The sequence below is a fragment of the Cottoperca gobio genome, chromosome 16, assembly GCF_900634415.1.
Source record: "Cottoperca gobio chromosome 16, fCotGob3.1, whole genome shotgun sequence".
Classification (NCBI taxonomy): Eukaryota; Metazoa; Chordata; class Actinopteri; order Perciformes; family Bovichtidae; genus Cottoperca; species Cottoperca gobio.
The window spans coordinates 13,189,729-13,204,576 of record NC_041370.1 but is presented as its reverse complement, the minus strand read 5'-3'; the positions used below and the strand labels follow the sequence as shown (position 1 = coordinate 13,204,576).

General features: G+C 42.0%; 1 protein-coding gene across 1 annotated transcript in view; it reads left to right on the top strand.

Annotated features, from left to right (window-relative positions):
* The window catches only part of nphs1 (NPHS1 adhesion molecule, nephrin), a 37,071-nt gene extending 25,264 nt beyond the window's left edge, over positions 1-11,807 (top strand). The window contains exons 15-31 of the mRNA XM_029451186.1: positions 188-360; positions 1,063-1,203; positions 1,759-1,899; positions 3,527-3,648; positions 4,293-4,452; positions 4,626-4,782; positions 5,247-5,398; positions 7,823-7,934; positions 8,022-8,203; positions 8,340-8,390; positions 8,533-8,537; positions 8,676-8,826; positions 9,401-9,449; positions 9,809-9,941; positions 10,816-10,894; positions 11,114-11,274; positions 11,439-11,807. Coding sequence (XP_029307046.1) covers positions 188-360; positions 1,063-1,203; positions 1,759-1,899; positions 3,527-3,648; positions 4,293-4,452; positions 4,626-4,782; positions 5,247-5,398; positions 7,823-7,934; positions 8,022-8,203; positions 8,340-8,390; positions 8,533-8,537; positions 8,676-8,826; positions 9,401-9,449; positions 9,809-9,941; positions 10,816-10,894; positions 11,114-11,274; positions 11,439-11,522 — 2,053 coding nt within the window. The 3' untranslated portion in view covers positions 11,523-11,807. The remainder of the gene's footprint in view (positions 1-187; positions 361-1,062; positions 1,204-1,758; positions 1,900-3,526; positions 3,649-4,292; positions 4,453-4,625; positions 4,783-5,246; positions 5,399-7,822; positions 7,935-8,021; positions 8,204-8,339; positions 8,391-8,532; positions 8,538-8,675; positions 8,827-9,400; positions 9,450-9,808; positions 9,942-10,815; positions 10,895-11,113; positions 11,275-11,438) is intronic.
* The last annotated feature ends 3,041 nt before the right edge of the window (positions 11,808-14,848 follow it).

The window sequence follows — 14,848 nt, the reverse complement described above, 5'->3', positions numbered from 1 at the left end:
TGGATATGAACAGAAATTAGAGCACATATGTTTTTAAATCGCTTCCTGCATGAGGCCCACTGACATGTTGATGGGGGCATTTACCTGCAAAATAAACTAAATGACTATATGGCTATAACTATGAGTGTAGCATGAACTTCCTATCCTTCCTGTTGATTGGATTTGCTGGATGCAATTTGTGTCCTAGGTTCCAGGGAGTGGAGCAGCCCCCCAGGAGGGCTCAGTTTGGTGGTGTGTCAGTGCACAGTTCTCTGTCCCTCAATCTGAGTTCACAGCATCATAATCAGCATGTCATTTGCCAGGCCTACACTCCTGTGTTAGCCGAGAGGGCTAATACATTCTTCAAACTTAATGTGCTTTGTAAGTACAGGGTGAATCGTTTCTTTTCATTTCCTTTTTTCTTGGTTTGTTTGTTCCCTTCTTTCTTCTTGGCGAGTGACCATGAGATGTGGTTTCTTAAACGATGCATAATGATGATGTATGATGGTGCAGATGTAAGCTGCTTTACTGCTGTACTTTTGCACAGAAATGTCAGCGTATAGTATGTGTGTGTTTTTTGTTTGCTGGAAAAACCTTTGTTGCGATTTGTGGGTCTGTTGAGCTCTGCGGCAGTGTGTCCTAATTGTGCATTTGCTTTGCTGCATGGCCATGTTTGTCTTTGATGCCATTTCACAGGCAGCAGCCAGCCGCTGCTTCAAAGCTTGGTACTGTGTATGAGTATGAAGGAATGTCACTGTGTGTTTGTGCGGAGCTGCAGTTGGACAACAGTACTGTCACTCGTCATTTTAATGCCTGTCCCTCTCCCTCCCGCGTTGCCTTACTCCCCCGTTGTCTAAGTATGTGAAGTTGGTTAGATCTGGATTTATTGGTGGGATGTCAACTTTCTACTGGTTTGACTCTCATTAGTGTCTCTTCCTGCTTTCATGCTCAATATGTTTTGTGTGTTTGTCTTCTCCTTTGCTGGTTCTTGTCATTCTGTGTGCTGGAGTTTGTATTCATGCCTCTGATTTTTGGTGTAAATCCAACTTCCATAGCTGAATCTTTGTGCCGTTTCTGTGTCAGACCCACCAGAGTTTAGCCCAAAGCAGCCAGCGCAGGTTCAGGTGGTGGAGGATGACATGGCAACCATCCCACTGCTGGTCTCAGCTAACCCAGAGGAGGTCTCCTGCATTTGGCTGCACCGCAGGGAGAAGCTGGTCAAAGGTGATCCAGGGCTATGTGATGGCTCTATAAACCAGGTCCTAGTCGAGCTGAGCCAGCAAGTAAGCACTCAGCTCTGCCATTCAGGGTCTGAATAAAACATGGCAGGTTAGCCAGCATGGGACCCTGCCAAATGTGATTCTCATTATGGCTCTAATGTATGCAGTCTAAATGAGGTTTGCTGTCTCCCTGAATACAACACAACGGTTCTAAACCTGGCTTCTCATGCAGACCGCTGTCATCAGGGCCCTGCTGCACCCACTCTCTTTCTCTGTTAACTGTGTTAGCTCCATCATACGCATCCCCCACCATAAAATGTATCCTGAATGTGGAAACCCAGCTATTGCTGCTGCGGTACAGGAGGTGTCTCTCACACAGCCTAATGTTGGCTTGATGTGGGAATCCAGCCAGGCCAATCAATAATGCAGGATTAGATGTCACTTAGAGACCAGTGGCCAGAGGACACGCGGTTGATGAGCGTGTAATGAATACTTAATTTACCGTTGTTTTGCATGTGTGCGTGTCTCTGCGTGTGTGTGTTTCCATGTTTTCGGAAAGAGGGGAATCTGCGCTACCACTGGTCAGAACAGAGCTCCCTGGAGATCAAGAACGTGACGAGGAAAAATGCCGGAGTTTACACGGTCAAGTGTACAAATGATGAGGGAGTCAACCAAACCTCCGTCATGCTGGACGTTCAGTGTAAGAACCTGCACTCAGAGAATGAATGAGCAGACACATGTATCCCCCCACACACGTTTTAATATTTCAAGGTTTTTACTACTAGTAAAAGTTTGAATAACCGTGCCTGTAGATTACTTTGCCCATATTAACATGGTTCCCACAGGTCCTTAAAATCCTTGAAAGTTTGTGAAATAAATCAAGGCCTTGAATTTTTTTAGAAATAGACATAAATAGAAATGGGTCATTGAAAGTGCTTGAATATATACTGTATATTTACTCAACATTGGTCAATAATACAGTATGTTTTGATGTCTGTATATGTGAAATTGGCTTGAAAAGTCCTTAAATGTTACATGACGCATGGGTGACAGCTGCACCATAACTGCACTTTGTGTTTGGATAATTTTTTTAGAGTTACCTTTGAAAGCATGTTTAATTATTTACAATTATTCATATGGCTTAATTAAAGTACCCAAGAACATTTACCAGAGGAAGAATGGACAAAAGAGATGAAAATAAGAGAAAGGGATGGGAGAGAAAATATAAAAATGGTACTTTATAGAAAATTCTTATTTTTCACTTTCCTGCAATCCATTCATAATTAATCACTCTTTTTTCAGATTCTAGCCTGCCAGATTTGCAGGTAAACCTTTGGGCCATGTGGGTCACAAGCTGAATAGCCTTCTTCCTTTAAATACGAAGAATGAGCCGAATCAGTTTTGCATATAATTGTCAATTTTTGTGTGTTGGATTTAAATCTGTAGACTTCTAACATGTTTTTGTACTTGTCTAAAGCTGCTAAGTGTCATAACCGCTAGTGCATCCAGACACACTGACACACCCAGACATCAACATTCAGCCTCTACCCAGCAACCATGACATTCATTAGGCCTCCATGCAAGGCCGTGCATCTCCAATGCTGCCCCGGGCCACGCCTCGAGCTCCAGACCCTCTGCTCCGATACTGATGATTTAATAATGGAAGTGTTAAAATGTACCTCTGCCTGTTTCACCAAAGCCCATGGTACACACCTAATGGATTCTGCCTTCCTGATCTGACTGGGCTTGACAGTTGTAGATATTCATTATGTATGGAGGATTGTAGTAGCTTTTATGGGTGGCAGTGTAGCCCACTTAACAATGTCGGTCTTGGTTAGCAGGCCAACATCGGTGGATCCCGCCAACCCAGAGGTCTGCGTCTCTCTAGTGTTTCCCTCCGCTTTACTTCAAGTGTGAACATAGGTATAGACAAGGAGGCACTAATGGCTTTATTGTTGCAAGTACATTGCACTCATGGGAAGTATAAAAGAAGTTTGTGAGGTAGGGAATAACGACAAGAAGAGGAGCCAGGCAGTCAGGAAGGAGATAAGACTTAATGAAGAGCTGGTCAGTCTGTCATATGGGAATGTGCTGTCAGTGGAGGGCCTTCTGGGTCAAATGGCCAATTCTCACTTTGGTTGCAGAAGGATCTGTAATCTTCCAACACATAGAGAGGCCAACTAAGACAGGGTTATGAACAAGTTCAAAGGCGAATAAGTTTAAGTGTAATTATAGCGATGCGGCATGCCTGTTAAATGGGTTGGCAAATGATTTGGCATGTTAACCTTTGGTCCTGCCTTAGCCTTGTCCCTTTTTCTTACTCTCAGATGCTCCCAGTGTCAAGGCAGAGAAAGAGCCTGTGTTAGTGAACCTGGGGGAAACAGCAGACCTGATATGTGTCGCAGATGCCAATCCCATTATATCTGGCATGTTCTCTTGGAAATGGCTGGTGAGAGCTCGGATACATAACACACACAAACACACACACACACACACAAACACACACACATCCGCAGAATCATCCCCTGAATTATATTTCCTTTATCTGGCTTGCTTTCTATTATCTTATCCGTTCTTACCGTTTATCACTGGCCTTTCTAAATGCACAGATGCACCATATTTCACTGGCTCTAACTATCCCTCCACCCCACCTCTTCCTGCTCCACACACAGCCCAAATCCAGAAAAATAGCTTTCATTACTGCTGCGTGACTAAAGGGCACATTTGTCAATGTGGCGTGGTCTCTGTATCTACTGATGCCTTCTCCGGTCTAACCCACCCCCTGGCAATAGTGTGTGTCCCGCTTTCAACCTGCACAGCCCCTCCCTTTCCTCTTTCCCTGTGGCTCTCCAACCCTTGGCATTATCTTTCTCTGTCCTCAGATCTCGTTCCCCCCGACGCCCTTCCCATCCCCACCTCAAGCCCTGATCGTTTCCTGCTCAACTCTCCCTCACTGTCTACCTGCCACGCTCTCGCTCTCACACTGCCCCACCCTCCGCCCCCCTACTCCAGCCCTCACCCAGGAGGAGGGGAGTGTGTTTTGAGGGATAGCTGCTGTCTGTAGCTTACTCCACCTCACTTTGTCTTCCACAGGGAGAAGCGATGGTGGAGTTGGGAGAGGAGACCCAGGAAGACGAATCTGGCCTTCTGACCATCTATGATGTGACTCGTGCTCATGCTGGTCTTTACCAGTGCACAGCCGATAATGACATAGCACCCCCTGCCACTGTAGACGTGCAGCTGGTGGTGCAATGTGAGTTTGTAGTATTTAGTCTCAGTGTTAGAGGGGAACAACAAATACATGTAGACTTATTGGGAACATGCACATGTTTTGTTTTCGTACTAACAAATACACAAGTACTTTTAATCCTGTATTGTGTCTTGTTTCTCCATGAATAACCTCCATGCCCATCTTGTCTTGTGTAGTCAAACCAGATCTTCAGAAAGGAGCCCAATGGAGGAAGATAGCAAGCAGAGGGGATGGCACCACTACGGCTGAGGTAGTGTGTCAGGCAGAAGGTATTCCTCGTGTGGACTTCACTTGGGAAAAAAATGGTGTACGCATGGATTTTGCAAACCCCAGGTCAGAGAGAATGCATTATTCTTTTTCAAATGATTTTCTTACTATTCTTTTCACTGTTAACTTCAGTGCCACTGTCAGCATTTGGTTACATATTGATGAATCCTCACAATTAGATTAGGTTTTACCCTAATATAATATATTATTTTGCTATTTCTTGCTATTTCACCACTAAATCCAGATTTAGGGCATTTTATACTTTGCTTTTCACTATGCAAATGCCTGTTTAATGCTTCTTTGATGTGTGAAATTGGGTGACTTAGTGCAATCTGCAGGACATCACAATCCCTGCTGTCTGCCTGCTCAGGATTTATCTCTCTTTCTGTGTGTGTGTGTGTGTGTGTGTGTGTGTGTGTGTGTGTGTGTGTGTGTGTGTGTGTGTGTGTGTGTGTGTGTGTGTGTGTGTGTGTGTGTGTGTGTGTGTGTGTGTGTGTGTGTGTGTGTGTGTGTGTGTGTGTGTGTTGCAGGTATGAGGAGCAGACCGTGAGGGAGGGCTCCTTTCACACCAGCAGAGTTAGGGTTGTAAATGTGAGCGCGGCTCTGGACTATGCTGTCTTCAGCTGCACTGCTCGCAACTCACTCGGCGAAGACAAGCTAGACATCCAGCTCGTCAGCACAAGTACTGTATCTTTGTACATTTGGGGTTTGTGTGTGTATGGTGTGTGTGTGTCTCTGGATGACTGAGGTTGGCCTGTGAAAACCATGTACCTCCAAAACGTCAACTTTTCTAAGATAAAGAACCCTGTCTCAGCGTTGAAGCAATGCATTTTTCAGATACTAATTCAATGGTTTATTTGACTTCAGATGGGGGAGAATTCTCTCATTTCATAAAAAAACACTTCATCCTTCAGTTTAGTTTCAAAATTTGGAGATAAATACTTTTTTTTGGACAGCAACGGTATGCTAAAAATGCTAAAAATGTTTTTTTATTTATTCAAATTAAATTAAATGATTTAGTTGTGTGGAAGGGTCTGAAGTAATAACATGCCACTGAGAATTAACAACCAGCTCTGCAGTTCCAAAAAATATTTAGCCGCTCATAGCCATTCTTTGCTCATTGTTTTGGTGATCTGGCCAGCACATAGACTATAAGGTTGAGTCTTTATGCTCCCATTAACACACTCTTCCCACCTGCCCAGCATGAAATGGCAAAGAGCCTAATTCAAGGAGAGGACTGTGAAAAAAAAGTCAAGCGTGTAGTGATGAAAAGACCCATATAGCAGACTAAACCAGAGCTACAAGGCAGTATGTTGGTTAATGTAGATGTGGAGGTAATAGTTTGCTAAACCTACGTCAGACTTGTGTTGCTTTCAATTTTGTTAGATTCTTTCTGCTCCCTAGTGGTCAGAAATCACCAAATGCATCTTTAAATGAATGGAAAGTGATCAAAGTCAATGTTCTAGAGCACACAACATGTAGGGTTTATGCATATCACGTACTTGGCAGTGGAGCACAAACTATTCCTTTGGTTCTAATTTGGCAGCATCTCAAAAATAATCGTGTCTGTGCTGCTTTGTCCAAGGTTTATCAGCCTTTTCCAGCAACATTACAATAGTGTGGGAGGGCCATTGAACATGCATAATTCTGTAAACTGGAGAGAGCTGTTTCTACTGAGTGTCAGCCCTTTAAGGAACTTATTCCATTGCTCTATCTCCCTCTTATCATTCAGCCCATAGCAGTACTTCACTTCTCCCTCAGATAATGCTGCAGCGATGTGCTTTGCTCTCCCGGCGTGCTTACACTTTCCTGCCTTCAAGCTACCCGTGTATCTTTGGTCCACCTCCATTATCAACACGGTCTTGCTCTCAGCCAAGGCCCACAGCCACCATTGGACACATTTAATGTTTACTATGAAAACCGTAAAATACAATCCAATATTGTCCCTGTTTTTCCTCAGTCATTTTGTTTAGTGCTGTGAATATTCATAATTAATCTGACGCAGTGATAATACATTTTATATGCTTCCTTATCATTTTAGAGCTCGAGTGGAAGAGAGAGGCTTTTTTTTTTTCATAGCATGGTGCTTTTGGATTTGAACGAGTGCGATATCCAAATAAGGCTGACCTCTTCGCCCTGGAATCTTATGAGTAGAGCTGATAGTGGGAATTATTTACTCTACAAACTGGGCTGCAGCCTGGAGCCAAAGACGAGTACAGCGTTCCCTTCTTAGGTTGCTGCTCAACTATCTCTCCTCCGTCTCTCCTTGACTATCTCTCCTGCTGCCCCTAAACCACCCTTCTTTCTTTCCATGCTCCAAATTCAAAATAATCCACTTTCTCTTCACTACCCTGACTGAAGAAGTGCCTCATGTCAGACTGAAGGCCTGGTTTGCCTCCTTTGATCTGTGTTAACAATATTGATAATAATCAAGAGGCTTCATCCGTCATTGCAGGACTTTGGTTGGATAAATTGGACAAATCAGCCACTTCGCTCCGAGAGAGATAAGCCATGGCTCTCTCCATGTTTCCTGATCATTCATACAACAAAGCACAACCTTAAGAAAAAGCAGATAAGGTGGTGCTCTGTGGAAAAGATGGAAGCCTGTGGAATAAACTAAAAAGAGATACAAGTTCTGACCATGCTCATCATCTCTCCTCCCTGGTTTAAATGTGTTCACTCTGTTCCAGAGGTAAACAGTTATTACTGTTTCTTCTGATACACATATCTAATAATAAGAATAATTAGGTTTTCAAAGCCAATTGTATGACCAATGGGAAAAGTCTTCCACTCTTCTATTTCTATCAAGAAGAACATCAGCACCGCATTTTCTTTTAGTGATATCAATTTGTCTATTTTTAACCACTACAAAGCAGAGCGCGGGGAGGCACGCTCGCATCGGCCAGCAGGGCCTCAGGTGTTATTTCAGAGTCTGCAGATATAATCACTTGACTATCTCATGGCACACATCTTCATTTCTTAGCACCTAAAGCCTTTTCAAATAGCCACCCGTCGAGTGAAGGTGTTCTGCTCTTCAGTATTCTCACAACATCGAGAGTACATCTGCTTTTTTTTCTCCACATTTCTTCTTTTCTTTGGCCCTCAGATTACCCAGATCCTCCTTCATCATTTCGCCAAATCGGCTTCTCCCATGACTCGGTCACTCTGGATTGGATCCCCAGCTTCAATGGAGGTTTGCGGCAAAGGTTTCGTGTAAGGTGAGAAGTTAAGAAAGGATGTTGGTTTAAGAATGACACCCTTTCATTATAAAATAATTGTACTTGACAGTACCTTTTGGTTGACAGATACCGTTGGGATCAGTCAGTCAGTTTCCTTTACGTGGACGTCTTTCCTCCCGGAGCAACAACCTTCACTGTCACTGGCCTTCAGCCTGTCACCACCTACAACTTCTCTGTCAATGCCCTCAATGCAATGGGAGAGAGTGGATATGCTGACAACAATGCAGTACTGACCATCACCACCAAGGGTCAGTTTGGAGTAACCCCAGCTTGACACTGAAAAAACTGTGCAACCGTCTGATAATCCTCAATAAATTCAACATAAGCATCATATGCTTAGAAGTTTGGCATGTACGTTTCTGTTATATATTTATTTCTCTACAGAGAGGCCAGACCTAGAAGAAGTCCCAACAGATGATGACTCATTCTCACATAGTAAGTCTTTTATCACAACTCCCTAAAAAAAGCTCTTAAGGGCAGTCGGAAATTGCTGTTTGCACAGCAGCTAGCTTCATTTAGCTAAATCATGTTTATGTATGCACCTCCAAGGCTGTTAATGTTTACTCTATAAGAGAAGCAGTTGTCATGGCGCCCACCCATACTTCCCCCCCCCCCCCCCTCTGCTAGTATTTAAGCAATAAAGAGAATTGAGAAAGGGTCTGTCCCACTTCTAGCATTTCCATAGTACGTCCTTTTTAACTTTCATTATTGTGCATTAAGCTAATGTTTCTAATGTGTTGTGAACTAGGTGCGAGTGGACTGCCCGTCTACTTGACAGTAGTGTTCACACTGGTGTTTGGAGTCCTGCTGGTGTTTAATTCACTGGGTTGCTTCCTCAGATTGAGGTGGAAAAAGAGGCGAGGCAAGACAGGTAACCATAATGATCTTTTCATCCATGAATGCAAAAGTGTTTCCCACATCACTTTCTGGCACTATAATGTCCCAAATCCTCAACAGAACTCTAAAGAGATTACTCCAGAACCATGAGGCAATTGTCAGCTCAGCCTCTCACCCTCTTCTCATCTCTCCATGTCCCTTTTTATACCCATCTTTCCTGTCTCCTCTCCTACTGCTTATTCTCTAAGCTTCTACCTCATGCCACATTCATCCTTCAAAGCTGTCACTTCTGCATTTCGTCCATATCTTTTATCTCATTTGCTAGCGTTATGTCCTCTCTCCATCTCTCCTTCTGTCTCTTTCTATTTGTTCTTCAGTCTAACTGTCAGGATCTCCACTCTCTATCTTGTATTTTTCATTCCTCACCTTCCTCTGCCCTTTGGTTTTTCACATAGATTTTCTTAGATTACTTGTCTTTCATTCACTCTCGCTCTCTGGCCCTTTCATTGCTCTGATCAATTTCAGTGTTTATGAGATGATGCTCCTCTCTTCGAGTTCTAATTTCCTAACACTAAGCCTATTCCCTCCTGTTTCTGTTCCCCCTGCAGGGAGTAAAGGAGGCAATGTGCTAGATGGAAAGAAGAATGAAGAGGAGGGGTAAGTTAAGGCCCTGCAGTGGAAATAATAAAGAGACACACATCCAATCCACTCTGAGAAGTCTGAGACCTTGTCCATTGACTGAATGAGCTTCTAAAAACAGCCAGGCAGGCAAAACAACAAGCCTCTGTCAATATCCATTCATATTAGTGTCATCAAATTTGCACCACGATCCTGCAATAAATGTGTACAAGCACAACATGATACATTGTTAGAAGAACTTAATGTGTGCAGTAAAAAATGAGCTATGTGTTCCGAGTGTTTTGCATCTCCGGCAGTTCATATTAAGGGAGTGAAAATTGATAGGAAATTAATCAAAAAAGTAAAAGTAGATGACAGAATCTGATTTCTCCATGCAGATCCAGTCAGTCAACTGTAAGCAACTCCAACAAGTATGAGAGCAGAGAAAAGATCAACGCCGCAGCCCAGCGCACGCTCCTCGTCGACTCTGGATCTGAAACTGACAGCAATGTCTACGAGAGCTATGCAGCGGTAAGAACGGGAGAGAGGAGGAGAAGTAGAAGTTAGAAAAATATGCAGAGACACAGAGGAGGCTGAGTAAACAGATGAGGTGAGGAAAGAAGTAAGGCAGGGGGTGATGGGATCTGGCAGAGGAGGAAGTAGAGGATTCAGCCATAACAAGGACAATGGATAGATAAACTAATGAAACCTTTAGCTGTGCATAGAGATGGAACACAGATCAATACCTCACAATTAGCATTCAAAATGCACATCGATCTCGGAGAAATTATCATTTTGTACTTTAAAAAGGCCAACAAGAATTTGAACCTTGAAGAAAACAGTTGAGTGAGGTAGAAGAAAACAGATAGCACTGTGCTGCCAGGGTGGGGTATAATGAAACCTCAAATCCCAACAGAGGCTGGCTTTATTTTCCCCCTCATTTAAAACACTACATACCTGTAAGGGTTGGTTCAGCCACATTACCAATACAAACACATTTCCCCGTCTCCCTGTAGTGTTATCTGGCCTTGAGTGCAGATAGTGTTAAAGATTTTGGACTACACCCCAACACAATTGAGACAACATCTGATGCTATAAATCCCTATCAATCAGGATTTTCCCCCTTACTGTCAACCATTTTCATCCCAACTGTTTCTTCAGTATTTGTCTGTATTCCAATTAAAACGGTCTATTAATAAAAGTCTATTCACCTCTGTTGTATAAAGCAAGGATAACATAAAGTTGAAGCAAGGTGGAATTGTTTTAGAGGCTAGTGAGAAAATAATGTGGGTGAAAGGGCCATCCAAGACTTCCCTGCACTGATGCAACATATGTGTCATTGTCATGTAACTGGAGTTACTTCAGGTCAAAGCTGATCTGATGCTATCTCTTCTGTTAATTTCAGGAAAGTTCCCATTATTATTACCCCACCGGTGACTACATGCCGCCTCTCAGCACACTCCCTGAGGAAACACGCAGGCACGGTGAGGCACAAATATGCGTCAGCGTAAACAAGACAACAGTAAACACACGTTCACGTTCCAAAACACGATGCAGTCCGAGACAATCGGGAGCTGAATCTGTCGTTGTTTGAACTTGTGGCAAACAGCTTAGGCCAAGTGGAGAACTTTCTAAATTAATCTTATTGTTTGCTAGTAGCAATTATTCATGTTTTGAGTATACATTTCCATGTGCTCTTCAAGATGTCACGCACCTCCCTGTGGACACTAACAGCCATCTGTATGAAGACGTAAGAGACGGGGGTCTGAACCAGGACATCCTGGCTTCCCCTCTTCCTTCCCCTCCGTTCTTGTTCGACCACAGATTGTCTCTTCAAAGGAATGAGTGGAGAGCCTTCCCTCAGGTGTGTAAACACAACCCTAACCTATGATGATAGCTCCTACTTGATATATGATTTTACATTTATTATCACAATTCAGTTGTTAAATTAGCCATTTACAAAGGTAGATGATGTGCTGCCACTTTAGCACGTATTTAATGGTAACTGAGATGCTATCTGTCTCACAGCAGGCTGCTGGGAGAGGGAGAGGTGTTCGAAAACCTCAGAGAGATTCCGATCTTCCCTTTGAACTACGAGGAGAATTAGTTTAGAGTGAGAAGGTCAGAGCAAACAAATACTCTATGATACTGCTCATTGATAGTCATTGCTAGTGTTGTGTAGCAGATATTGAATGCAAAACGTGTTGAATGTTATCTCACAAGTCACATTGAATGTAACTGTCACATGAGTAGAGTGGAGCTGAAATGCTTGATGTAATATTCCATTTAATACAGTATTTCTATTTGTTTTGTTATTATTCTTAACGTTGAGTGTTTTCCTCAGATTGAGTTAACTTAACATAGATAATTGAAGAATCTTAAGAAAAGCAATTAAGAATGGCAGAATGATTTGAAACAATATATATATATATATATATATATATATATATATATATATATATATATATATATATATATATATATATATATATATATATAAATGCTACTGCATGTGCTTTTTCCTTTTACACAGATCAGACACCAGTTTATTTTATTCTCCCTCTGTGATATTACTCCTCCTTTCACCTCTCTTTGTTCTGCCACCTTTACCCTCTTTCTTGGAGCCAAGTCACAGTCACTTCCCACATCCCCCCCCCCCCCTTTTTGGCCTGCAGGTAGACATGAATCACTCAGTTAGAGACAAAAATGGACTGACAACGCTGTGGTTGGCAATGGGGCAGAAGCAGCACAGACTCACAGTGCCACCCGAGCAGACAACATTCTTTTTGACCCATCCAATGTCAACATTTTGAAACATGTATCAAGATGAAACCTGACGACAGTGGCCTGTTCCTCCCCTCTCTAATACAAAGAGTAAGGCCGTGAAGATTCCTACAATGGGATAGTACTGAGTGGTATTTAGCATGGTTTTGTCTTCAGTAAGGTAAAGCAATATCTAGGGCCAGACTCTAATCCTGTTTTCTCTCGGATTGAAGTTTAGCTCACAGAGAGAGTGAGAGACCGAGCAGGGTATTAGGAAATCTACTCTCCTCCTCCTTTGGTTTCCATTATTGCTCAAATTGTAGTTCAATGAAAAATAATCCACTGTATAGCGTTACACCACAGCCAATACATTAATTAGAGTATTTATAGAACACACATCAAAACCGAAGTTGCTTTACACGAGGCAGCTAATTAAAATCGACAAATTATAAAATCCAATATAAAATCTAATAGAAATGGAGATTTTATAACAAGATAAAACTAATCCTAGCAATATAACACAACAAAAATAAAAAAATAACTTGAGACTAAGAGTCTACAGCAGGGGTGCCCAAAAGGGGGGCCCAAAAGGAGTGCCTAAAAGGAGTGCCCAAAAGTTTGTGATCGACCGGATAGATCGTGCACCGTTAAAGATATACATATATATTCCTCCAACGGAACCCCGCGCCCCTGGAAATTCAAGCTCTGTGTATTTGTGTAACTTCATCTTTTAATGTTCACTGTGCAGAGATCAGAACGTTTCCATGGCTCTTTTAGGTTCCCGCTGCCTTGTCAAATACGCAAATAGTGCCTGGGCTCTTATTATATCTGTAAACAGCCGTTATGCATGCTTTCTGGTTCTGCTTCCAGCTTCTACTTTTCCCTCAAGCACGATTCGTCACATCAGACTCACACGCAAAGCACAGCACAGCACAGGCAACACATTTAGATGAGACACACATTTAAAGAAAAAATGGTATATTCTTAATTTATTGATTTCTTTTTTTATGAAGATGATGTGGTTTGCTTCATGACTTGTTTTTCTAGCTGCACCAAGCTTCACACAACATTATAACTACTGTAAAATAGAGTTGAAATATGTACTGAGAGAGGTGATATTTAAATCCGGGTGAGGTTGTTGTTGTCCACACATTTGTACAACCTACTCAATTCTGTTTCCTCAATGGGGCCAGACTCCCTGGAGATAAATCTCAATGTTTCACAGAGCTGCGTTCCCTCAATTAGGCTCGCTATTCTCCATCATGAGCTGTCAAGGTGTGTTTGTCTCATTACTGAACAATTGTTTAAGTTCCTGTCAAGATGACTGCTGTGTTCATACCACAGCCTGTTCATGATGCATCATTTCTGCTCAGGCACAAACAGTAATCTGATAAACTGAAGGCTTGACAGCTCATTGCTGAACGTCAACCTCTGTTTTTCCTCATGAACGTTTTGATATGATGCGTTCAGGTGAATCTCGAGGGAGCTTGAACATTTAGGCTGCACAAGTGCACAATTAAGTCAACAGAGAAACAAAAATGGGACTTTAATTACTTCAGCTCTAGGAGTGTTTTTTACCCCTCTCATGAATGTTTTTTTTATTTTTTGGGGGAAAAACAAATCTGAGATTGAATAACACTCCTTTATTACTTTAACAGGTGCTACCAGTGGGGAGCTTACTCAAATTGAACTCAAATTGCTGCAAACCCTGTCATTGCTTTCATTATTCACAGTTTTCAATTTGAACTAAATAGAAATCAAATCAAAAGCAACCACAGGTCTTACAAATTAGAACATGAATTTACTGGCAGTTATTATGACTCACTTTGTGGCTGCGCTCTCCTGTTGTCAGTAAGGATGTAATTTGCAAACACAATTGAGTGTTAATTTGTTGCAAAATTCAAATATAGAAAAGCATTAATCTCTGGGAAGGTATACAGTGTATTCAACGAAAGCAACATATATTTCTGTTTCAAGTCTCATTTAAACCTGGGTTTTTTTGTTTACCATATGTAAGCACATTTAAATCCACACGTCCCTCATCTTACTCATTTAAATGCACACATACTCCCACTCTAACACTAGGATAAAATGATGACTAGAGGACAAATAAATTGAATAAAAAGCTGTTACTATTAGTATGATACCACATTCTGTACAAATACATTTCCGTATTCATACATCACTTTCTGAAATGTATTTTCAAATGTTTATCTACACATGTATGTAAACTTACATCCATACATAAAATAAATATTGTCTGATGAGGAAAAATAAAGAGCTAAATCAGCTCATCAACAAAAATGCCCCGCAGGAGTGATGAAAACAAAAGAATGGAAATAAGGAACAAATTATTAAGGAAGGAAGTGTTCTTTAACAAAAGCCTCTCCCTCTCTGTGTCTGTCTGTGTGTCTGTGTGTCTGTCTGTCTGTCTGTCTGTCTGACAGCCTTTGTCGATTTCATTTTTTTTATTTAACACCAACCCAATCCAACCCCCACAAAACAGCATAGCAGAGTTCTTCTGAGTCAGCTCTGGCATTGTGTGAGTGTGTAGCATGTGTCATTACCACCACCAAGTTGAAAGAATTGTACAAAAAATGTAGCAAGCACTTAGAGCTTCAGGCGTAGGAGGAGTAGTTTACTGTGATTAGTTTTCTCTTGTGATGGACACAGCG